Below are 24551 nucleotides of genomic sequence, written 5' to 3'. Positions count from 1 at the left end.
AGATTTGACAGAGAATATAGGGCATGTCATAGGTTTGTCCCAAATGCCGTCATGGATGCCCCATAGAACCCTATGGAGGCATCCAAAATTTTGTGCGCACATCCAGAATTCTGGATGCACTATATGGCAGCCCAGGCCAGCGCCAGCACCTGGGCATGTGTCAAGGGGCCTAAGAGCTGGGATACTGTTTCTATAAATTTACAATGGAGACCACATCTTGATAATAAATTGGAAGAGAAGAGAGCGAGCTGGCGACTGAAGTGCTTAGCTAAGGGCTTCATCCAGCTCTTAACAGTCTGTGAAGGTCTAAAAACCTAGGAAATTCAGAATTCATATAGGGCGATCACAGTCCTCATCTAAGACCCAGAGAATTCTGAATTTTATAGGGCGGTCAGGATCCTCATCTCTTAATCAGGGTAGACACCTGCCACAAAGACCATTTCTCACCCCAGATGACCCCCTGTCCTGCATTACATCCAGGACTAGGAGGGGGATTGATAGATGCTGATTATTGCTGTGAACATCAGCTGGTGGGAATACAATATTTTGATGGGGGCTTAAGTGGTCAGACTCCTTGGTATATTGTATTGCTGTACCATGGTTTGCTAAGGGGTCTACCTGTGACTTCATAAAGCAATGGCGTGCAGTGGGCACTGGCCATGACTGCCAGAGATTAAAGCTTCCCTAATAAGAGTCATGTGTTCTTCAAATCTAAATAAGCATATAAAATGATGAACAGGCCTTTCTTCTTCACCACCCCACCCCATTTTCCAGCAGTTTAACTCCTTAGCAATATTTGGTACACTAGGGAGATATGGTGCAGGCCAGGCATGGACAGGACACCAATCGTTTGTGGTAAACTCTTCGGATGCAAAGTGCATAACTATTACTTAGAGCGAATAGATTGGATAGATTGGCGCCGGTGCCGTGGTCCATTTTTTTGAACCGCGTCCCGGTTCCGGTGTACGTCGCCGTTCTATCCACGGGTGCCAGGCCAGGGCTGAAGCACTGGAGGCGGGCTGGGCCCCCCCCCAGTGGGAGGAATCCCCCGCCCCTCTATGATGTGGCTCCGTTAGAAACAATGGAGCCGTGTCTTAGAGGGGCGAGGGATTCCTCACACTGGGGGCGGCTCGACCCGCCTCCAGTGCTTCAGCCCTGGCCCGATACCCGTGGTTAGAATGCCGCCGTACACGGGAACCACGCCGCAGTTCATAAAATGGACCGCGGAACCAGCTTCCCTGCGCCGGCATCGATCTATCCATGGGTCATGTTAAAGTGAATGTAAATGATGGTACATTCGCTTTAATATTTAAAGGGGATTTCCAGTATTTTTATTAATGCCTATCTGTGGTGCCCTCATATAAGATCTGGAAGCACGCAGCTCCATTCATTGTGTAGTGGCCATACTAGGTTACTACAATTTCAGCTACCATTCATGTCAGTGGTTTTAGGCGCATCCGTGCATACTGCACCTACAGTCACAGACATTAGAGTGGCTGGAATCCACAATTGTGTTCATAGTCCCTTAGACTTGAATGGGTCCGTATACTGTCAGTTATTGCGTACATGTGCAAGGAGCCATAGACTTAACTTTTTAAAAACTTTTTTTAACCTCACAGGTAACAGGATTTCTTTGAACTGCATTTACACCTAGAAATGTGCTCCTCTCTGCTTCAAGGGTTTTCCACTATGAACATTTATCATCTATCTACAGGATAGGTAATAAATGTGTGATCACTGGAGGGCTGTCCGCTGGGACCCCCACCAATCACCGCAATTGTAGTCCCTGAGTCTCTTTTGGTGAATTTTTTGGCACTGCACCTGTTTAACCATTGCTCTTGTCCCTGTCTATGGGTCTAATAGTAATAACTTTATAAAGGACCTGTACGCTCTCTTGACATGTCTTTTTGGTACAGGACAACATCTTTCACATATTACATTGTCAATGTAGTTGGATATACAGTGGTGCCTTGGATTACGAGCATAATTCGTTCCGGGACCGTGCTTGTAATCCAAATCCACTCTTAAACCAAAGCAAATTTTCTTATAAGAAATCATTGAAATGTAGACAATTGGTTCCACACGCCAAAAATCATTTTATAATCATTATAGCAGCAGTGTGTATAGCTGAGTGTGAGTGCAAGCACATTATAGCAGGAATGGAGAGGATGGGAAACACAAGGACTGATAGAGACTGCAGGGAGCATGAAGGAATGAGCAGGGCAGATGTGGACACAGTATAGCAGCACTCTCTGTCCGGGGAGAGAGGGGTTAAAGCTATAAAGAGATTACCCCCACAGTCCTGTCCCCTGATGCAAGTGGATCTGCTATAAATTGGAAGGTGAGAGAGACTTCCTGGGTCAGAGTACTGTGCTGCAGACCCCGCTATGCAGGCCATGCCCCTCCCCCACTCACGCTCCCACCCAATACCAGGAGCTCTTAAACTAAAGCAATGCTCTTAAACCAAGTCACAATTTGGAAAAACTGAGCTCTTCTTGCAAAACGTTCTTAAACCAAGTTACTCTTAAACCAAGGTACCACTGTGTATATATATATATATTTTTTTATTGACAGAGTTCACTCCCAAACTTCAAGCAGAATGAGTTCTCTGTGGTCAGACAGCACGAGGAGTTTATATGGCTTCACGATTCCTTTGTGGAAAATGAGGATTACGCTGGATATATTGTAAGTCTATGAAAAATTACAGGTCACTTTTGGCCTGACTGATGTCTTTCTGTATAATTGGCTAATATATTACATTGTGCTATGTATTTCCCGTAGGATTATAGCTTGTTTTCTATGTGTGAGTTGCGTGCTAGGAGATTTTAGCTGTATAATTCATGTAATTTCATTCCCTCGAGTATAAGAAAACCTGCCAGGACCATCTGTGCTGCAGAAATACGGCTCACAACACAGTCACTACACTACAGAGAGTCAGAAATAACCTTCTGATTGGGAAAGGTTGCTCTGCCAAGTAGTGAGTCTGTGTTGGGTGGTGGGAAATATGGGATTGTTGGGTTTCAGTTGCCTGACCTTTTTTTGTTCTTGGAGAGATAAGCTGCTGGCACATCTCCTATTGAGAACACATACACACTTGGCAGAATTGAGCATGTATGTGTATGGGAGATCAGGAGTAATGGCTGTTGGCAGAGTGAGCCATCTTATATGTAAAGCCAACTTTACACTGACGTCTGTACCCTCCTCTATCTCTATCAAATAGTCTGCCACAGCAATACCAAGAGAAAGACTTGTGGAATATATATATATATATATATATATATATATATATATATATATATATATATATATATATATATATATATATAATTACACACACACACACACACACACACACACACACACACTTTATTGTATAGAACTGTCATCTATAAACACCTACACACCGTAGGATAGGCCATCAATAATATCTGTTTGTTGTGGGACTGTCTAAACTGGATGAGGATTTTAGATTGGATTAGTTGAGCCTTTATATATAAACGCTTTAGTTATTGTGGTGGTGTCTCACTACGTAAAGAGGCCCAAGACAGTAATACTTATATAGTATGGGGGAGATGGTGTAAAGTGAAACTGGCTCAGTTGCCCCTAGCAACCAATCAGATTCCACCTTTCATTCCTCAGACTCTTTGGAAAATAAAAGGTGGAATCTGGTTGCTAGGGGCAACTGAGCCAGTTTCACTTTACACCACGTTTGATAAATCTTCCCCTATATGTATACCATTATAAGAGTGTTCCCATTTGGAGTAGTTATGCCCTATCCTGTGGATACTGCAGATAGAACATAATTATTTCAGATGGTAATATCCCTTTAAGGGTTATGGTACAGATTGCTGCGCAGAGAAGAGACTTCCAGTTCCAGTACATGCATTTGCTTCCTCTGTGGGTTCTGTGATGGAGACTGGAAAGAAGATTATATAGAACCCATAAGATCACGTCCCACTAAAGGCAATGAAGACTTCCATAAGTTATCACTTACAAATGTTATTTTATATAAATACAGATCCCACCTGCACCTCCCAGACCGGATTTCGATGCCTCAAGAGAGAAACTGCAAAAGCTCGGAGAAGGGGAAGGTTCAATGACGAAGGAAGAGTTTACTAAAATGAAACAGGAGCTTGAAGCGTAAGTGTTCGTAGTATTTAATGTAAGGCGTTACTGTCTGAGGAGAGGTCAATAGTTACTGTGTGCAGCTGAGACTCACTGCTTTCCTGAGATACAGCTGGGAGTCTATGGAGTGAACGAGTCAGATGTTGAGCACACTGACACACATCCCCCCCCCTGACTGTGTCTCTGGGTCACAGTGGTTCAAAAATTACTGCAAATTAGAGTTACCCTTAATCTTTAAAGAGAACCTGCCAGGTCCTATTGCCCCACATGCTGGCTTTAGTACCTTATGTATGCAGACTACATAGGTTCAGTGCTTGTCTATGCTCCATGCCACATTTTCTGGTAACAAGTCACATGGCGTAGATGTGGCTGCTTCTAGTCACACCGGCCGTTCCCTCATACTTCCTTCTTGCCTTATTGATACTCTAAGTGCAATGACATCTGATATGTAACACTGACCTAATGTAAACTAGGTCTTACAGGCAGACCACTTAGGGGAGTATGAAGGCTGGTCTGGGCATGTAATAAATCTAATATACATTTTTATATACTTTTTTTTTCCCAGGGAGTATCTGGCTATTTTCAAGAAAACAGTAGCCATGCATGAAGTGTTCCTGTGCCGCGTGGCAGCTCATCCTATCCTTAGAAAAGATCTGAACTTCCATGTCTTTCTGGAATACAATCAAGATGTAAGTCATTTTTTAGAATCTCCCAGATTCTGGACTCATACAGCATAAATCCTATGGAAAATCTGCAGCATTTCTGCACCAGATCATTTTTGGGGTTCATGTAAATTCAGTTTAAAGGAGGAAAAAAAGAACAGGTTTGTGGTATGTACCTGTATGCGTTTTGATACTGATTCTAAAGACAAGTTACTTGCCGCCATTTTTGTATAATTTCTAAAATTTCCAATATTGAAATCAGGTTCTTTAGTGCATTTGGGGCGTTCCTCTATTTATACATGCCTAATGTTGTGACATCTTCTTCCCCATGTAGAGAGAAGACATTACTACATTATGCATGCATAAGTAGGCGGCACAGTGGAGGCTGGGGGGTGGGGGATCCTGTGTAAGGAGGGGCCAGGGAATGCTCCAAAGGAGCTGATTTTCTTATATGGATTTTTATAAATAAATAAATAAAAAAAAAAGGAGTAGCAGATCTGCTCCCAGCACCTGGCAAACCCAGTGTATCAGTAACCCCTTCCCCCTCAATATGCCATCAATAGTATGGTACCCCCAGTCAAATTGCCAGCCAGTTCAGCGCAGTTTACTTTCACCAGCACTATGTCAAGGTATAGCAGCAAGGACTGCTAAGGAGTGTTGTGCTGTGATGTGATTGGCTGAGCAGCTATAAGAAAGGAAGTGTGTGTGTGAACTACTGGCAAGAAGCCCAGGCCGTGTCTGGTCTGGTCTGACTGTGCACCATGAAGGGGACTCTTAACAGCAGTGAGCAAAATGCCTAAAATAGCCCAGTTGCTGTTTACAGCTTCCTGACTACCTGACTACCTCCAACCTCTGCAAGCAGACTCGTTGGGGCAGGGGGTCTCTTAGTCTCGAGGTGCTGCTCTCAGAGTTAGGACTCAAGTCTGTCAGACATTTATGGAATATCCCATGAATGCCTCTGACTTTGAAGTTTTTTTAATGTATTGTACAGCCACTACGACTACATCATCTACTTCTACCAGCCACAGGGTGACCAAGGAACAAGTAAAATAAACCGGAGTAGGCCTGTTCTGCATAAAGATACCGTGCCCTGACGGTCTCTGTGATGTTGCGATTGCATTCAACCCAATCAATAAATATTATTTGTGTCCTACAGTTAAGTGTTCGAGGGAAGAACAAGAAGGAAAAACTGGAAGACTTCTTCAAAAGCGTAGTGAAATCAGCTGACGGCGTCATTGTTTCTGGTACAAAGGTAAGTTAGATTTTTTGGGGTTTCTTTTCGTATTGTTGGACTTAGTAAATAATCACTAAACAACAATTTCTCTCTTTCCACTTTCTTTGAAGGATGTGGATGATTTCTTTGATCACGAGCGGACATTCCTTGTTGAGTATCACAACAGAGTAAAGGACGCAAGTGCGAAGTCCGATAAGATGACAAGATCTCACAAATGCAAGTCTCTGTACTGAAACTGTACTTTGTTGCTAGTATACCAAGTAATATTTTGTGACTCTTCCTATATAACCCGTCTTGTGTAGCAGCAAGCGCGATGTGGAGAGAAGAGCATAGCCGTGCACTTCCCTTCACCTTATTCTAGCAACTGGAGGAGACTTGAACACCTGGATCCTGACAAATCAAAACTCCTGACACGTATTTCACATAATTTAGATTATTTTTTTCAACAGCACTTGGTTGGGCGCACAGTCAATCACAACGTTTGAAATTGTGATGATTTTGTAGCGTTTTCCGTCTGCCGCACTAGTTTTATGTGGCCTAAATATATAGCTGTATTAATACATCTCTCCCCTTGTGCTTATGGATCATCTGTCTGAATCAGAGATCAGTGTTGTCGACAACCGAGACGTCTTTGAGGTCTAAGAGCCACAGGCTGTTAGCAGTTTTTTTTTCCCCTTGCTTGTAGCATATTATCAGAAAAATATTGTGCAGCATACACCCACCATAGAGAGTGTAATGGAAACTGCCGTTCCATGTCCACCCACCACTTTTTGCAAATTCCTTTTCAGTCAACCTACATAATAACCCAGTATCACAGATGTCAGAAGATTTCCTAGAATTTGTAGGCATCTTTATATTAAGGAGTGTAATCTGGTAGCAAAAGTAGGAAAGATTTTACTATAGATTTCATCTTTTTTTTTCTTTCTCTTTAGGTGTTGCTGACGATTATAACAGAATAGGCTCCTCCATGTACACATTGGGAACCCAGGATAACACTGACATATGCAAGTAAGATATATCCAGGAATGATCACTGGATTTTTTTTTTATTCTTCATAGATTGCCACACATCACCTGTTTATACTGGGTGATGTGCAGCCTATAACAATGTAAATGGCCACATAGAAGATCCAGATTGTATGTTCTCTGATCACTGGCCCTTTTGCATGAGCTGATTATTGCTCTCTCTTTTAACTGCAAATGTCAAAACCTATTTGTTCTGTTTGAGGGAGATTTATCAAACATGGTGTAAAGTGAAACTGGCTCAGTTGCCCCTAGCAACCAATCAGATTCCACCTTTTATTTCTCACAGGCTCTTTGGAAAATGAAAGGTGGAATCTGATTGGTTGCTAGGGGCAACTGAGCCAGTTTCACTTTACACCATGTTTGATAAATCTCCCCCTTTGAGTATATATAACGTCCATGTTTTCAGACAACCTAGGCAAATTATAGCCATGAGAAAAAACACGGGGACGGTGCTTTCCCCAAACACGAAGAATTGTGTGCAATGGATTAATATGACTTTCCTAGGAAGAGGAACTCATTCAAACGGGTTATCTGGCATTCAACAATTTATTTCTATAGTGCCACCCTGTTAGAAAACATAATATACATGTTAGGCTTACCTGTCCGCTCTCCCCCCTTCTCCTGTTGTGGTGTCTCACACTGACTGCAGCCGCTACCATTCATTTTTGGTTTTTAGCTTCATTCACAAAAATGTTGTTGAGCTACAAAACCACGACCAAACTGAGGACATGAGTGGTGCAATTTCTGGAAGAAAGTCCCCATGAATTTCTAAGTCTTGGCAACTGCTTTAAGATTTAGGGTCCAACCTCTGGGATAAAAGGGCCACAGTGTAAGGGGTATTCAAGTGTTATACAGTGTAAAAGGCTATGTTCACTTACCGCTTATTTTCGTAAAACCACGGCCGTTGTACAAGGGCCGTGATTTATACAAAAATATATGTCCATTGCTGCCTAGGAATCCCGGCCGGAGCATATACAAATAGTGTGGTCGGGGGCACTAAGATGATTACTTTAATCTCACTTCTTTCTCCCCTACAGGTTTTTCTTGAGAGTGTCTGAACTGTTCGACAAGACCCGTGTATGTATCTCTGTTATCACTACCACTGTGACCATAATTGTCCCAATAGTGGACGTGACTGTAGCAAAGGAGTGTCAGGCTGACCTTGTAGCTATGAAAATAAAATATTTGATTCATGGTTTAAAGCAAATGTACCATCAGGTACATCGCTTTCTTTAAATTTTTTTTATACACTTAATCAATTGTTTTAGGGATTCCAGGAGCTCAGACCGTTTTTTTTTTTTTTTTTTTTTCCCTTGAAACTCCAGCTGTCTCCCATGCTTAGCGCTGTTCTCTTCTTGTGCTCCAGCCTGGCTCTATACACTGGAGGCGGGCCCGGCACCCCCCAGTGCGACAATATCCACTCCCCTTTCATGTGGCTCCATTAGAATGAATGGAGCCACATCACAGAGGGGATATGGTCACACTGGAAAAAAAAAAACAACGCTGAGCAGGAAATCAGACTGCGTTTTTAAAGTAAGGACTCTCCACCTGGATCCCTGCCCCGCAATAGCCAATTTGACTAATGTTTTTTTTTTTTTTTTTTTTTTTTTTTAAAAACAATGTACCTGATGGTACATTCGCTTTAGGATCTGGCTTAAAGAGTAACTGTCATGTTTTTTTTTATTGCAGAAATCAGTAGTATAAGCGATTTTAAGAAACTCTGTAATAGGTTTTATCAGCCAAAAAAGCCTCTTTCTTTACTCAAGAAGCAATCTCCCAGCCTCCCCCCCCCCCCCCCCGACTTCTTATCTGTGCATTATCAGGCAAACACGTCTTCATTACAGAGAAGCCAGTGAAGACGGGTTCTGCTCTCTCCATTGTAAGCCTATGAAGGGGGGAGGGGCTGAGGGAGATGAGGGAGCAGGAACAGGTGATATGAAGGTCAGCTGTATGTAGACTCTCTGGGCACCTAAACCGCAGGATTCCGGGTCAGAAAGGTCAGTGCTTATCTATGAACTTACTGAGTGAAGATTGCAGGGTGTTGTGCTGTGCAGAAATTCTCCGTGCTCAGTCACTCCTAACAGCCCCTCCCCTCTCCATAACCACATAATGGAGACAGAAATCCTGCTTCATTTGATGTGAGGGGGGAGGCTGGGAGATTGCTTTTTCACTACAGAAGGAAACTTTTTTAGTACATAAAACCTATTACAGAGTTTCTTAAAATCGCTTGTACTGTTGATATTTAATGTTTTCCAAAAAATGGCCCTGAAATGACAGTTACGCTTTAAAGGGAATGTAAAGTATTAGAAAACATAGCTATTTTACTAAAACAAACATAACCGCTCCCCACCTGTCTTTAGGTTGTTTGTGGCACTACATCTAGGCTTCATTTCTTGCAGCGTAAGTAAGCTGCAATACAACACACAAACAAGGACAAGCGCGGTGCTATAGTCTATGAATAGAGTGGCAGTGTGTGTGCTTGACCATTGCTCCACTCACACTCCTCCTTGCTTCAGGCAAACAGCTAAGAGGGACATGGGTTCCTTTTACAATTGGAAGGGGTCCCGGGGACCTCCATCAGCCTAATATTTATCACCTATTCTGCAGACTGGTGATAAATATTTCCAGATGGAAAATCCCTTTGAATGAAACCATTCACATTGTGTACAGCTGCTTTTTATTTCATGAAGAATATCATAGGATTCCCACTGGAAATACCACATACACAGATGGGGTGCAGGTGTTTATATATAGCCCTGTGCTCACTCAGAGCTGCTTGTGTAATGTGTATTCTCCTATGCAGTCTGGTACCAGTATTGTGCTGCATAAGAAAACATGTTTTATTGTATTGTTTTTAATGATGTTGCAAACTTTGTCCACACAGTCAGGGAGTGGTTTTCCTATATGGTTTTTGCGACACATTAACTATGTCAGTCAGAATACAGGCTAATACCCATGACTTGCTTAGATTGTGGAAAAAGGTCATACTTACTTACACCCAGTCCCCCAGATCTCCTGTTGCCCTTCTGCGATCTCTGTGCAGAACCTGCCTGCTCAGCCCATTGATGGAGATGGAACATTATTGCAGCCAGTGATTGGCTGAGTGGGCAGGTCCTGCACTGAGCTCTCGTCTTGCAAGCAGGAAAAGGACAGGAAATCAGAGTCTGTAAGGATATGAACACGAGCTCTGGGGGCTTGAGGGGTGGGTGAGTATAGCTTTTTTGTTTTCTATATTGCCATGGCCCCAGCAACATATAAATTTTTCCAAATGCTGGAATACCCCTTCAATTACTCGTAATTACTATTTAATGTATTTGAGCTTGATAGTATGCAGTTTTTTTTCATGTTTTTTTTTTTTTTAAATACTTGAAACTTTTAAGGGATAATTACTCATTTTTTTCTTGTATTTTAATTTTGAGCTACATAATTTTTTATTTTATAATTTCCATATAGTAGCATCCCTATAATAGACTTCCCATTTGGTCAGTATATCTGTTCTTCTCTTTCCCTTTAGCAAATGTAAAATGAGCACAATTCCCTAATATAATGAAGGGGAATGTTTGGAGAGAGTATCCATCTAGTAGGTCCCACATTCTGTGCTGATTTCTATTCATTTCTTTTAATAAATTCCCATAACATTTTACTGTAACGTGGCCTCCCTACAAAAGGACAAGAGACAGAGAAGCTCAGACTAGAGTTATTGCATCGCCACCTTTTGTCTTTTCTCTAGAAAATTGAGGCCCGGATATCAGCTGATGAAGATCTGAAGCTTTCTGATCTTCTGAAATATTATTTAAGGGAATCTCAAGCTGCTAAGGTAAGTGGTTCAGTGAACATTGATGCAACCTGTTACTCTGTCCACGGTTTCTAATTGCAAAAAGTCTACAGCCTGCAGCACATTTCTTGACACCCCCAAAATAGAACCTGTTCTAATATTGTTCCTGCATAGCTGTCATGCTTGCCATAAGTGAAAGCCCAGACACTAGTGTGAACAGCGACTTACAAGGTCTATACCACAGTTCCTGTTCCTAGGTTCCTGTCCTGAAGCTCCTATTTATTTCCGTGAGAGCTTTACAGCAAGACAGAATGGTAAAAAAAAGTGACATTTCTATGTTTTAAGTATCTCATGCCTCATTGTTACTAAACTAAAGGCAAACTCCTACAAAAAAAATTGTATTTTTTTTAAATCAACTGGTACCAGAAAGTTATATAGATATGTAAAGTCCTTCTATTTATAAATCTCAAGTCTTCCAGTACTAATCAGGTGCTGTATGTCCTGCAGGAAGTGGTGTATTTTTTCCAGTCTGATACTGTGCTCTCTGCTGCCACCTCTGTCCATGACTGGAATTGCAGTAGTAAATCTCCATAGAAAACATCTGCTCTGGACAGTTCCTGTCAGCGACAGAGGTGGCAGCAGAGAGCACTGTGTCAGACTGGAAAAAATACACCACTTCCCGCAGGACAAACAGCAGCTGATAAGTACTGTAGTACTTGAGATAAAATAGAAGTTATTAACAGATCTGTATAACTTTCTGACACCAGTTGATTTGAAGAAAATTATTTTTATTGGAGTTCCCTTTTAAAGGGATTGGATCATCAAATGTATTCACCAGGTATCCTCAACATAGGTAATAAATGTATATGATCGCTGATGGTCTGACCAGGAGTGCTGTATTTAAATGGAGCAGCAGTGCACTTGTGTGTTTACCCCCAATCTCCCCCATTGTTTAGGAGCTAAGAGTATAATTATTGTATCCTGCTTCATCCCCTTTCCTGTATAAGTTGGACGTGTTGTAATAATCATTAAGAATTTTTTCTTTTACCTATGTTTTATAATTGGTGAAAATATTTCTATTTCTTTCCTAGTGTCATTTGTCGGCCATTTTATTGTTTTGCCTTTTTATTTTCTAATAATGTTCCTCATTTCCAGGATCTGTTGTACAGAAGATCCCGCTCTTTGGTAGATTATGAAAATGCTAACAAAGCACTAGATAAAGCGAGAGCTAAAAACAAGGATGTGCTGTCAGCAGAGACCACTCAGCAATTGTGCTGCCAGAAGTTTGAGAAGATCTCAGAGTCTGCTAAACAAGGTAAAGAGAATGAACTGTGGATTATATTCTGACACGTGTATGGACATATATATATATATACACACACACATATACACAGCGGTGCTTTGGATTATGAGTATAATTCGTTCTGGGACTGTGCTTGTAATCCAAATCCACTCTTAAACCAATGAAAAATTTCCTATAAGGGATCACTGATATGCAGACAATTGGTTTCACACACCAAAAATAAATTTTAATTCTGAATAACATGTAGAACAGATGAAACAAACAATGAGAAACATCTGAATATGTGATATTATAAGTTACCGTACAGTACAGCAATCAGCATGTGGAGTATAATGTACAGTAACTGCATAAACCTGAAAATACAACAGCAGTTTGTAGATACAGGATGGAACTGCAGATCCCCATAATGCAGTAGCGTAGTACAACAGGCTAGAATAGAGAAGCAGGACTGCTGTCAGAGGTCTGTGTGGTCACATGACAGCAATGGGGAAGAAGTGTGTTCAGCATTAACCAATCAGGAAGTGAGAATCACAGAGCTGTGGAGGAGAATAGTGACAGAAACTTTATATACAGCAGTTTGAATCTAAGTGCAGGCACATTATAACAGCAGTGTGTATAGCTGAGTGTAAGTGCAGGTACACTATAGCAGCAGTGTATATAGCAGAGTTTGAGTGCAGGCACATAGCAGGAATGGAGAGGATGGGAAACACAAGAGCTTACAGAAACTAAAGGGAGCATTAAGGAATGAGCAGGGCAGATGTGGGCACAGTATAGCAGCACTCTGTCTGGGGAGAGAGGGGTGGCAGCTATAAAGAGATTACCTCCACAGTCCTGTCCCCTGATGTGAGTCCCAGCCTGAAGTGCATCTGCTATGATTTGGAAGGTGAGGGAGACTTCCTGGGTCAGAGTACATGGCTGTAGACCCCGCTATGCAGACCATGCCCCTCCCTGACGCCCCCTCCCACCCACTACAGGGAGCTAGAATCCCTGAGGGAAAACGACCGCCTATGGTGACATTAGTCAGTGACAGAGCTGATCTGCGTCTAGCTCGTCCATGATGGTGACATTAGTCAGTGACGGAACTGATCTGCGTCTAGCTCGTCCATGCCATGTCTAATAGCAGCAGCAACATTGCCTTTATTCATTACATGGAGCTTATTGAGCACTAGCAAGGCTGCAAAATAGAACACAAAGTCCAGAGATTAGCAAACATCCTATTGTGGTTTTCAGGAATTTTGGCTGTAAAAATTGTTTTCTTAAGCACACTGAGTAGTCTTATGACTCATAACCATGTGACAGATGCGTTATGTAACTGTAAACTGATCAGCCATCAGTCCATATTGTAGGTGTCCAACTCGGATATATTCTTGGCTGCTTCCAGTAGAGGGCGCCCCAGTGTCATTACAGCAGTTCTATTCATACTTCAACCGAGGGATCTGTAATTTAGCATACCCTCCCTTCCTGATCTGACACCAGATGGAAACTACACAAATAGGGTTAAAAAGTATAATAATAAATTAAATAAATAAGTTAGAGAAGAACAGTAAAGATGAAAATAGTCCTTAAAGAAGCATTCCACAATTTTATTTTATCTGTTCCGGTAATGAGGTGCTGTTCAACTCCTGCACATGGTGATGTCACCGTTCTTTTGTCTCCATTTCAATTTAAGGCCTGAAGTCACGCTCTCTAATTCTTTTCTTTGAGAGCGCTCTCATAGAGATGCAGTGGAGAGCGTGACTTCCCTCCTTCAATCAACATGGAGACAGAAGAGGGGTTAAAACAGTGGTAAAGGCGCCGCAGGATGTCGATCACTACTGGTGAGCATGTGTGCCAGTGTGCGGACAAATACAAAAAAAAATAATTGTAGAATGCTTCTTTAACCCCTTAAGGACAGAGCCTGAAATGGCCTTAAAGAGAACCAATCACCTAAAAATCACTGTCCCTATTATCAAAGGAAATCTCTCCCTAAGTCTATCTATGAAGATACAGACTGCCTGTGCAGTCTGTATCTTATCCCTTTACCCAATTCTCTTGATAGCTGAACAAAGGCCGGGCGCCGCCATCTTGATGACGTCACTTTGCGTTTCACCGCTGGAACGCAAGTGACGTATTCAAGATGGCGTCGCCCGGCCTTCCAGCACCGAACAAGAGCATCAGGTAAAGTATAAGCTACAGACTGTAAAGGCAGTCTATTTATGAAGATACAGGCTGCCTTTGCAGTCTGTATCTTATACTTTACCTGTTCCTCTTGTTTGCTGCAGCAAGGCCGGCACCGCCATCTTGATTACGTCGCTTGCGTTCCACCGCTGGAACGCAAGTGACGTATTCAAGATGGCGGCGCCCGGCATCAGACTGCAACGGACAAGAGGATCAGGTAAAGTATAAGATACAGACTGCAAAGGCAGTCTGTATCTTCATAAATAGACAAAATGAAGATACAGACTGCTGTTGCAGTCTGTATCTTATACTATACCTGTTCCTCTTGTTCGGCCCGGCCGCGGCCATCTTGATTACGTTACTTGCGTTCCACCACTCGAACACAAATGACGTAATCAAGATGGCGGCGGCCGGCCTTGCTGCCGCTGTGAATGATTGGAGCTTCCTGTCTCGAGCCGGCTCTTTTGAAAAGAGCCGGCGCGAGACAGTGAATTGAAAAGTTAATAAAACAAAAACGCGGCCGAAAAAATAAATAAGAGTATTTACAAATGTAATTAAATAAATAATTACATTGAATTAGAAAATAAAAAAAAATTAAATTTCTTCCGTGATTGGTTCTCTTTAAGGACAGAGACAAATTTTATGAATATGACCAGTGTCACTTTATTCATGAATAACTTCGGGATGCTTTTACCTATTCGGCTGATTCTGAGATTGTTTTCTCGTGACATATTGTACTTTACATTTCTGGTAAAATGGAGTCGATACTCATAACGAATCTTTATGAAAAACACCAAAATAACGTGAAAAATTGTGAAAAAATGCATTTTTACACTAAAATGTTGTTCTAGCCTTCATTTTTCATTTTTACAAGGGGATAAAAGAAAAAAAAAAAAACACCAAACATGTAGCGCAGTTTGTCCCGAGTACAGAAATACCCCACATGTGGACATAAAGTGCCAAGCGGGCACAGGACGAGCCTCCAAAGGGAAGGAGTGCCAATTGGCCTTTGCAAGCTGGATTTTACTGGAATGGATTTCAAGGGTCATGTCGCATTTACAAAGCTTCGTGCTGCCAAAACACTGGAAACCCCCCACAAGTGACCCCATTCTGGAAACTACACCCCTCAAGGAATCTAACAAGGAGTTCAGTAAGCATATGGACCCCACTGGTGACGGGCACATAAGTGGAACATGTGCCATGAAAATAAAAAATACATTTTTTTTTTCATTTTCACGGCCCAAATGTGGCCGTCACCAGGGGGCCATATCCCCGCTGCCCCCCTTGTTAGATTCCTTATGGGGTGTAGTTTCAAGAATGTGGTCACTTGTGGGGGGTTTCTACTGTCCTGGCCGCACAGAGGCTTTGTAATTGCATCATGGTATCCTCTAATTGGAATGGCGGCCATACCTATTTAGCTGGGGAAAAGGGCCAATTATTAATTTATTTGGGGTTATTAGGCCAATTATTAGTTTATAAGGTTGAAAAGGACAGGTGTCCATCAAATTCAACCTGTGTTGATCCAGAGGAAGGCAAAAAACCCTCGTGAGGCAGACGACAGTAGCCTCATCACAGGGGAAAAATTCCTTCCCGACTCCATAATGGCAATCAGAATAATCCCTGGATCAACGTGACCCCTGAAATAGGAATAAGGGACAGAATTTAGATAATGTGGAACTCCGATGACGTGTGGTGCGCCTTGAAGTGATCCTGTATGCAGAGGCCGGGGGGATCAGGACAGGTGTCACACTGGAAAATGGTGTCCTTCCTGATCCCCCTGTTACGCCACACTCTGCACTTCTTCTGGGGTCTCCCTTTCTCCAGTGTGGGGGACGTCACCTGGAAAATGTTGTCCTGGTGCGATACGGGGTCCTTCATATCCAGAAGTGCTGGGTCCGCTCCATGGCTGCTAAATATTAGGGCTCTATCACTGCTTCTGATATGTTCGGATCGTGCCGCAAGCTACAGTAGCTCGGGCAGCGAGGGACCGGAAGAGGGGGTGCTGGTATAAAGGTTATCCCCGTACAGGTGGTAACCTTTATCCAGCAGTGGGAAGATCAGTTCCTGAACGATCTTCCCACTATCTCGGAGGATGGGGGGGTCATCTGGGGGCTGGATTTGGGTGTCCCTTCCTTCATACACTCTAAGGGTACGTGCACACTGCGGAATGGCGAAGGATAACCCTTTGTGCATTCCGCAGCTGGCACCTGCCGGCGGATTGATGGAGGCGCGCGTCTCCGCTCGTGTCACACTCCATTCTATGCACGGGCGGATTCTGCCCTCTGTCCAAAGAATGAACGTGGAATCCGCCCGTGCATAGAATGGAGTCTTTAACACGGGTGGAGACGAGCGCCTCCATCAGTCCACCGGCGGGTGCCAGCTGCGGAATGCACAAAGGGTTATCCTTCGCCATTCCGCAGTGTGCACGTACCCTAATTCTGTAAGTGTACCCTGAGGTACGCTCAAAGAGGTTGTAGAATTTCACGCCATACCATGATCTCTTATTGGGACGGTACTGGCGGAAGACGTGTCTGGGGGGCAGCGTACGCTACGCTACCCCCAGAGACGTCACTGGATGATGAGGATGAATGGAGAAAAGAAGGATCCCCCAATTCATCCTCACTGGCTGTTTCGGTGTCGGAGGCAATAATAGCGTATGCGTCCGACGCCGAAAACACCCTGGGGGCCATCTTTATACGGGGATTGGTATATGGGGTATGTAAATGTATAGTAGTGTAGTGTAAAACTTTATTCCATGTGGTGTAGTGTAGTGTTTTTTACGTGTTTTTTTGACAGTAAGAAAAAATATCCCTACGCCAAGAAAGGAGCTGCTGATAAATGCCGCACTTATGTGCGGCACTTATCAGCAGACAGTGGCGGTAGGATATGGGGGGGGGAAAACGCCCCTACGCCAAAAAGGAGGAGTTGCTGATCAGCGGCGCACTTACATGCGATGCTGATCAGCACTCAGCGGCGTTAGGGCGCAAAAAAAGAAAAAAAAAAATCTTTTTAACCCAAAGCAACTGATCAGTGAATTATATTCACTGATCAGCCGCTAGGGGGCAGTAGAGCGCCAGTACCTAGCTGAGGGGTGCAGAATCCGACAAAACTGTTTTTTTACAGTTTGATCGCCATGATGGGCCGGGCGGTACTGGCCGGCCTATCACGGCAATCGTGGGGGTGGCATCGGCGCCATCTTTGGTGGGGACACTAATGGCGATTGGTGCTATCTCGGACAGCACCAATCGCCATTGCTTTCCGGGTCATCGATGACCCGAAAAGCTGTTTTTAGCTGCTATATGCTGATCTGTATTGATCAGCATATAGCAGCGATCGTCGGCACGGGAGGGGAAACATTGGGCATAAGTATACGCCCGTTTGCGTTAAAGCCCACCCTGTGTCGTTAAGGGGTTAATACATCAGACTACAAGTGCAGGACATACACAATAAAATCGTTAAGGGGTTAATGCACAGGTCAATACATTTATAACAATGTTACAGGGTTTGGGGGGGGGGGGGGGTTGGCTTTGGTCTGAAAGCGTCACCCCAGAACAGTGAAATCCAGAATGTGTGAACAGTAGCCTATATATGTTTTAGTCCTCTGCCGGTGGTGGTGTTTCATGTACTTATCATTAATTGTTGTAAACTCTGGTCTGAATCCACCTTCATGATCTGATAATAATTTTCCAGAACTCACAGACTTCAAAACAAGAAGAGTCGCTGCTTTCCGGAAAAATCTAGTAGAGCTTGCTGAACTAGAACTTAAGCACGCCAAGGTAAACTGTCTGATTTATAGGATTTGTCTATGTCCTTCCAGAAACCCTCATAATTGTCACTACAGTAAAAGGATTCCTCTCAGTCCAGAATAACCTACCATGCTATCTGCTAAGGGTGACGTATACACGCTATGGAACAGACTTGCTCTTGTTTTTGCCTTTTGACTCAGAATACTTTACATTATTGAAGCATTTCATCTGACGCAACCACAAAGCTGGAAAGTATGCACTTTGCTGTCATCTTCATCTTAGTTTATTGTTCACACAAAGTAGATTTTTTGCTGTTTTAATTCTTAAAGGACAAGTGCCATGAAAAACTTTTTCTCAGTAATTGAAGCACATTACAAAGTTATATAACTGTGTAATATGCTTCAATCACCTATCTGCTTCCCTTCCCTGTCTTTCCCCCCCCCCCCTCCACCCCCCCAGCAGGAAGTGTAGGAAACTCACAGATACCTAATTACTCTTCTCTCAGCTTCTTCTTGTGAGGATGAGTCATCAGCAGGAGGGCTGCTCTAGCTCCTGTTACACCAGCCTCCCCCTCCCCTGCCTTGTCAGGTGACTCAGCTTGCTCAGCTCCGATTGGCTGCAAGAACTGCAAGCCATCTGAGTCATGTCACTTGCTTATCTTCTCTCCGACTGACTCCCAGCACATAGGCAGCTCCCCCCTCTCACCTCATACTCTCTCCTGCTGCCAAGTGGACTCGGTGAGTGAAGGAGTCATGTCACTAGGGAAGATAAGCAAGTGACATGGACTCAGATGGCTTGCAGTTGTTCAGCCAATCGGAGCTGAGCAAGCTAAGTCACCTGACAAGGCAGGGGAGGGGAAGGCTGGTGTAACAGGAGCTAGAGCAGCCCTCCTGCTGATGACTCATCGTCACAAGAAGAAGCTGAGAGAAGAGCTTGGTGACAACAGTAATTAGGTCTGTGTGAGTTTCTTACATTTCCTGGTGGGGGGTGGAGGGGGGAAAAGACAGGGAAGGGAGGCAGATAGATGATTGAAGCATATTACACAGTTATATAACCTTGTAATGTGCTTCACTTACTGGGAATAAGTTTTTCATTGCACTTGTCCTTTAAGTCTTAATATTTTATTATTTTTTTTTTCCTGAAAAAAGTTCCAGAACTTGATAACCTCCATAGGCAATTCTAAGTTGGCCATACACCTCAGATAAATGTAGGCCATTCCTGTTTTTTTTAGAAGGACTGGGTGGCCAAAGCCTCCTGATTCTCCCCTGACTGTAAGACCATACTGGATTTTTATTGATGAATCCTATAGTTCTGGGGAAGATAACACACAGCCAGTGGTGTCTGGTAGCCGATATGTGTATGAGGCCGTGAGGTGAGAGAGCTGTTGGACAAAAAGTCTGAAAGACATAGTCCGTTTACACGAAGCGATAATTCACCCAATCAATCGTTTTACGATTTTGAAGCAGCAACTTGGTTTTTATAACAATCAGTGTTTAGATGAATAAATTGTTTGGAAAAATCGTTATTGTGATCGTTTTTAAGATCGCTTAAGCCCATCTTGCACATAGGGTGAATCGGTGAAAGACTGTTTACATGACGGGATCTGCAAATTTTTAGCGACCGACAACAATTTGAGAACATGTTGAAAGATCACAATGAACGATTTCTCCTCGTCGCTTGATCGTTCGCTGTGTTTACACGAGCCGATTATCACTCATATGCGATCGTTATCGCGAAAATTCGAACAATAATCGTTCCGTGTAAACGCACCAACAGAGTCTGAAATGTTAATGAGCCACATGTAATCCAGAGCAAACTGCACATCTGTGTATATCATCCACTTCCCTGTTGGCTCAGTCGCAGCATTATTCAACTGGGTGGTGGTATGTAACTTTAAGCGACTATACCCACAATCTGTTGTCGGCCCCCCCCCAAACCGCTTGTACCTTCAGATAGCTGCTTTTAATCCAAGATCTGTCCTGGGGTCCGTTTTGGCAGGTGATGCAGTTATTGTGCTGAAAAACAACTTTTAAACTGGCAGCCCCGTGCCCTACAGGCGTGGCCTGGATTGTGTATGCATTAGGCTGGCACAACCTCTGTCCCTCCTCCCCACCCTCCTCATCATTAGAAATGCTCCAGGCAGATTGTCTCCTATTCGTCAGCTGTGTCAGCCCGGCACATGGGCTGGATCATTAAGGCACCTGTGCAAATGTTCAGCATGGAGAAAATGTTCCAGTGGCATTCCTAATGATGAAGAGGGTGGGGAGGAGGGACAGAGGGGTGATGCAAAGTTAGGGCACAGATACTCCAGTAGGGCACAGGGCTGCCAGTTTAAAAGTAGTTTTTTTAGCACAATAACTGCATCACCTGCCGAACGGACCTCAGGACAGATCTTGGATTAAAAGCAGCTATCCGAAGGTACAAGTGGTTTGGGGGGGGGGGGTCAGATTGTGGGTACAGAGTCGCTTTAAGGCTTCCAAGATCTGAGCAGGATCGGTGGTATGCTGAGTGCTTCTACATACTGCAACTACCACACATTTTGACTGGACTTGCTGCCCTTTGCAATTTAACCCCTTAAGGACGGGGCCTGAAATGGCCTTAAGGACCGGGCCAATTGTCACTTTTGCGTTTTTGTTTTTTCCTCCTCGTCCTCCTCCTTTTTTGTGCAAATGGGTATATTTAAAATGGCTCTATTGTGACTCTTATAGAGCTTATATTTTTTCACCTATGGTGTCGTATGGGGTGTAATTTTTTGGCTCATGATCTCTAGTTTTTATTAGTAACATTTTTTTTCTAGTTTAGCTGTATTGATCGCTTTTTATTAATTTTTTTTATACATAAAATGTCATTAAAAAAAGAAATCTCTGCATTTTTTAACTGCTTTTTGTTCACGCCGTTCTCCGTGCAAGAATAGTATTGTTTTATTTTAATAGATTGGACTATTACGCACGCTACGGTATATAATATGTTAATTAACTTTATTACTTTTTATGTGTTTCATGTATGAAATGGGAAGGGGGGGTGATTTTCCTTTTTATTGGGGGAGGGGCTTTTAGGCATTTTGTAAAACATTTATTTTTTTTACACTTTTATAGTTCGCTTAGGGATCACATACATACAGTACATTTGATCAGTAACACTGATCACTGCTATGCCATAGCATAGCAGAGATCAGTGCTATCTGCGATCTTCTGATAAAGCCTGCCTGTGGCACTGCACGGAGGTAAGGAGAAGACCTCCGGCAGTCACTTATACTTAAACGCTGCGGTTGCGGTGCGATCGCAGCATTTAAGGGGTTAATGGCGAGAAGCCACCTGCCTCTAGTAATCAGCCCGAGCCGTTGCTTGGTAATAGACCCGGCAACGTGCGCAGGAACCGGGCCGTGGTTCAAAAAAAAGGACCGCGGCACCAGCTTCACCGTCCCGACACCGGTCTTAAAGCGAATGTACTTTCGGTTTAAAGGAGATGTTCGGCTAAAAGTATTTTTTAATATGTTATTACCTATGGAAAGTTTAGACAAATTCCTAATGTACATTAATTATGGGAAATGCACATATAGGGCTATTTCCCTTAATTTATTAGATCATGGAGTGTTCAAATTCTCTCAAAAACCGTGACGTCACGAATCAGGTGTAATTCCTACAGATTGTCCAGCAGGGGGCGAAGTATATGTAGAAGTCTATGGACTGTTTTGAAGTCTATGGAACATGTAATGTAAAAACTACCCTTTATTGATGGACTATGGAGGGCACCGAGCAGGGAGGGATCTAACTACCTCCTCCCTCCCTGCTTGGTGCTGTGGGACAGATAGACACTGCTACGTCTCCCATCATCTGCTCATAGTATGAGCAGATGATGGGAGGAGTAGTACCAGGGAGATCCCTATGACCATGCCCACCCCTCAGCAGACAAGTGTTCTTGCTCCCTAAATTATTCTATAAACATTGTCCATCAATAAAGGGCAGTTTTTACATTACATCTTCCATAGACTTCAATACAGTTTATAGACCTCTACATATACTGCGCCCCCTGCTGGACGCTCCATAGGAATTACCATTGATTTGTGACGTCACTGTTTTTGAGAGAATTTGAACACTCCATGATCTACTAAATTAAGGGAAATAGCCCTATATGTGCATTTCCCATAATTAATGTACATTAGGAATTTGTATAACTTTTTCCATAAGTAATAACATATTAAAAAATACTTTTGGCCAGAGTTGTCCTTTAATATGTCAGTAATGCTTTTAACATGATGGAACACCCTAAGAGGACGGTCTAACCTCACTATAAAACCGAGCCCACCATTGGGAGCAGTATCCCGCAGACATTGGCCACTACATGTGCGTGAGATTAGAACATACTGCCTTATTTTGTTGAGTTGATCAGCCACTTACTGTGTATTTTCTATCATTTACAGGGAAATTTGCAGCTGCTGCAGAGCTGCTTGGCCGTGTTGAATGGTAAACCATAAAGCACACTCCGTCCTAATATGACAGTAAACCAGACCCTCCCGTCGCCTCCAGGAGCTGCCACATTTTCCGTGGATTGGTCAAATGGGAATTCCCAGCTCCAGAGGATGACCCCCCCCCCGAACAGACATTGGGCTACCTCCATGTTAGAAACAGCACTGTGCTGCATAAGCCCACACTTGTATCCACATGTACCTTTATTTAGTCATTGTACGCTTTCTAGTACGTCACCGATACAATCTCCCTTTTTTTTTCGGATGAAATGAAGCAATTTAATGCTCTTCGTGTATTGAATTGTATGACATAATGCCAATATTATTTACCAATGTATGTTACTCTTGGATGATGTTCGACATTCACGGTTCGAATGGATTAACATTGCCATTAGATGTTCACGTCGTATACCTTGTCCAAGTTCCATGTAATGATTTTTTTTTTCTCTCGATGTTTTTTAAGCCTCCGTTCTCTTGATTTACTGAACTCTATTTTTTTTTATTAAACATTTTGCTTAGATCTTTCCGAGCGTTCCAATTATCTTTCTCAGTTCATAACGCTAATGCATCAGTATGTATGCCTTAACTTGTAGACTTCTCAAATATTGTAAAATAAACTGTGAATCCAATGATTTTTAATTGACATCGTCCTGGTGTTCCCTGGTATACAAAAAAAAATAATAAATCATTATAGTGACTGTATGGAGCAGTGTTCCCCAACCTGTGGCTCTCCACTTGTTGGGAACACTGCTGCCCCCATCATGCCCTGAGAGACGAGCATAGTTGAATTCAGTGCTTGGCAGTGTCCGCAACCACCGTAAAAAATAAATGAATCTCTGGTCGTGCACATTATGTGCGCTTAGTTCATTCGAGGGATGGTTATTTTGATTGGTTTGATTGATCAGTTAGTTATGCCCTGTCCGGGGATAACTTCATAGGTAGGGCGTGCACAATTTTTTACAAAATCACAGTAAAACATTAAAGGGGTTGTTCACCAAATGTTTTTTCTTTTAAATCAACCTGTGCCAGAGATTTGTAATTTACTTCTATTTTAAAGATTTTCAGTCTTCCAGTACTTATCAGCAGCTGTATGTCCTGCAGGAAGTGGTGAATTCTTTCCAGTCTGACCCAGTGCTCTCTGCTGCCACCTCTGTCCATGTCAGGAACTGTCCAGAGCAGCAGCAAATCCCCATAGAAAATCTTTCCTGCTCTCCAGACTGGAAAGACTACCACTTCTTGCAGGACATAGAGCAGATAATAGGTACTGGAAGACAACTTTTTTTTAATAGAAGTAAATTACAAATCTCTGGCACTTTCTAGCATCAGTTGAAAAACAGTTGAAAAAAATAAATTTGAACCCTATTAAAAAAAAAACAAACAACTGACTTTTGTACATTAGTCTGCTTCCATCAATATCAGCTTATTCTTCTTCCTCGTTCCTCACTTCTTCTGCGTATGCTCAGTGACAAAAACTGATTAAGAGTGCCTTCACACACACCAGATCCGCAGCGGATTTGACACAGCGAATTTGCAGCCAAGTCCGCTGTGGATCCAGTGCCCGTTCATCCCAATGGGAATACATACTCGCAGTGGGATTGACATCCTGCTGCGAGTATGTAAGTTAACCCCCCGGTGGCTGGAGCATACATCACCTGCTCCCCGCTCCAGCTTGCTTTGGGGATTCTCGGCTGGAAATCCCACTCGGCCAATCAGTGGCTGCGGCGGGGCAGCGCACTGATTGGCTGAGCGGGACGAGCAGGCGTCTGGGACCCCCGAAGTAAGCCGGAGCGGGGAGCAGTGATGTATGCTCCAGACACCGGGGGGTTAACTTACTGAACAGGCACTGGATCTGCAGCGGATTTTTCTGCAAATCTGCTGCAGATTGGGTGTGTGTGAAGGCACGGAAAGGGTCCGTTCACACGTACAGCATCCGCAGCAGATCTGTTGCAGATTCAAAGCAAAGTAAATCTGCGCCCTCAAATCTGCTGCGGATCCTGTATGTGTGAACGGAAACACCTTCTGTTCATATGCCTAGTAGGGATGGTCCCGAACTCTCGGA

The 24551-nt window shown here is 43.2% G+C and overlaps 1 protein-coding gene across 1 annotated transcript in view; it reads left to right on the top strand.

Annotated features, from left to right (window-relative positions):
- SNX6 (sorting nexin 6) overlaps positions 1-23131 on the top strand; it is a 29172-nt gene extending 6041 nt beyond the window's left edge. The window contains exons 4-14 of the mRNA XM_069950893.1: positions 2575-2685; positions 4019-4140; positions 4691-4814; positions 5944-6039; positions 6132-6237; positions 6954-7029; positions 8084-8123; positions 10777-10863; positions 11977-12136; positions 17972-18057; positions 22448-23131. Of these exons, the coding sequence (XP_069806994.1) occupies positions 2575-2685; positions 4019-4140; positions 4691-4814; positions 5944-6039; positions 6132-6237; positions 6954-7029; positions 8084-8123; positions 10777-10863; positions 11977-12136; positions 17972-18057; positions 22448-22501 (1062 nt within the window). The 3' untranslated portion in view covers positions 22502-23131. The remainder of the gene's footprint in view (positions 1-2574; positions 2686-4018; positions 4141-4690; positions 4815-5943; positions 6040-6131; positions 6238-6953; positions 7030-8083; positions 8124-10776; positions 10864-11976; positions 12137-17971; positions 18058-22447) is intronic.
- Positions 23132-24551: the final 1420 nt, after the last annotated feature.

The sequence above is a fragment of the Dendropsophus ebraccatus genome, chromosome 13 (assembly GCF_027789765.1).
Source record: "Dendropsophus ebraccatus isolate aDenEbr1 chromosome 13, aDenEbr1.pat, whole genome shotgun sequence".
Lineage (NCBI taxonomy): Eukaryota > Metazoa > Chordata > Amphibia > Anura > Hylidae > Dendropsophus > Dendropsophus ebraccatus.
This window is presented reverse-complemented; position numbering and strand designations above follow the sequence as displayed.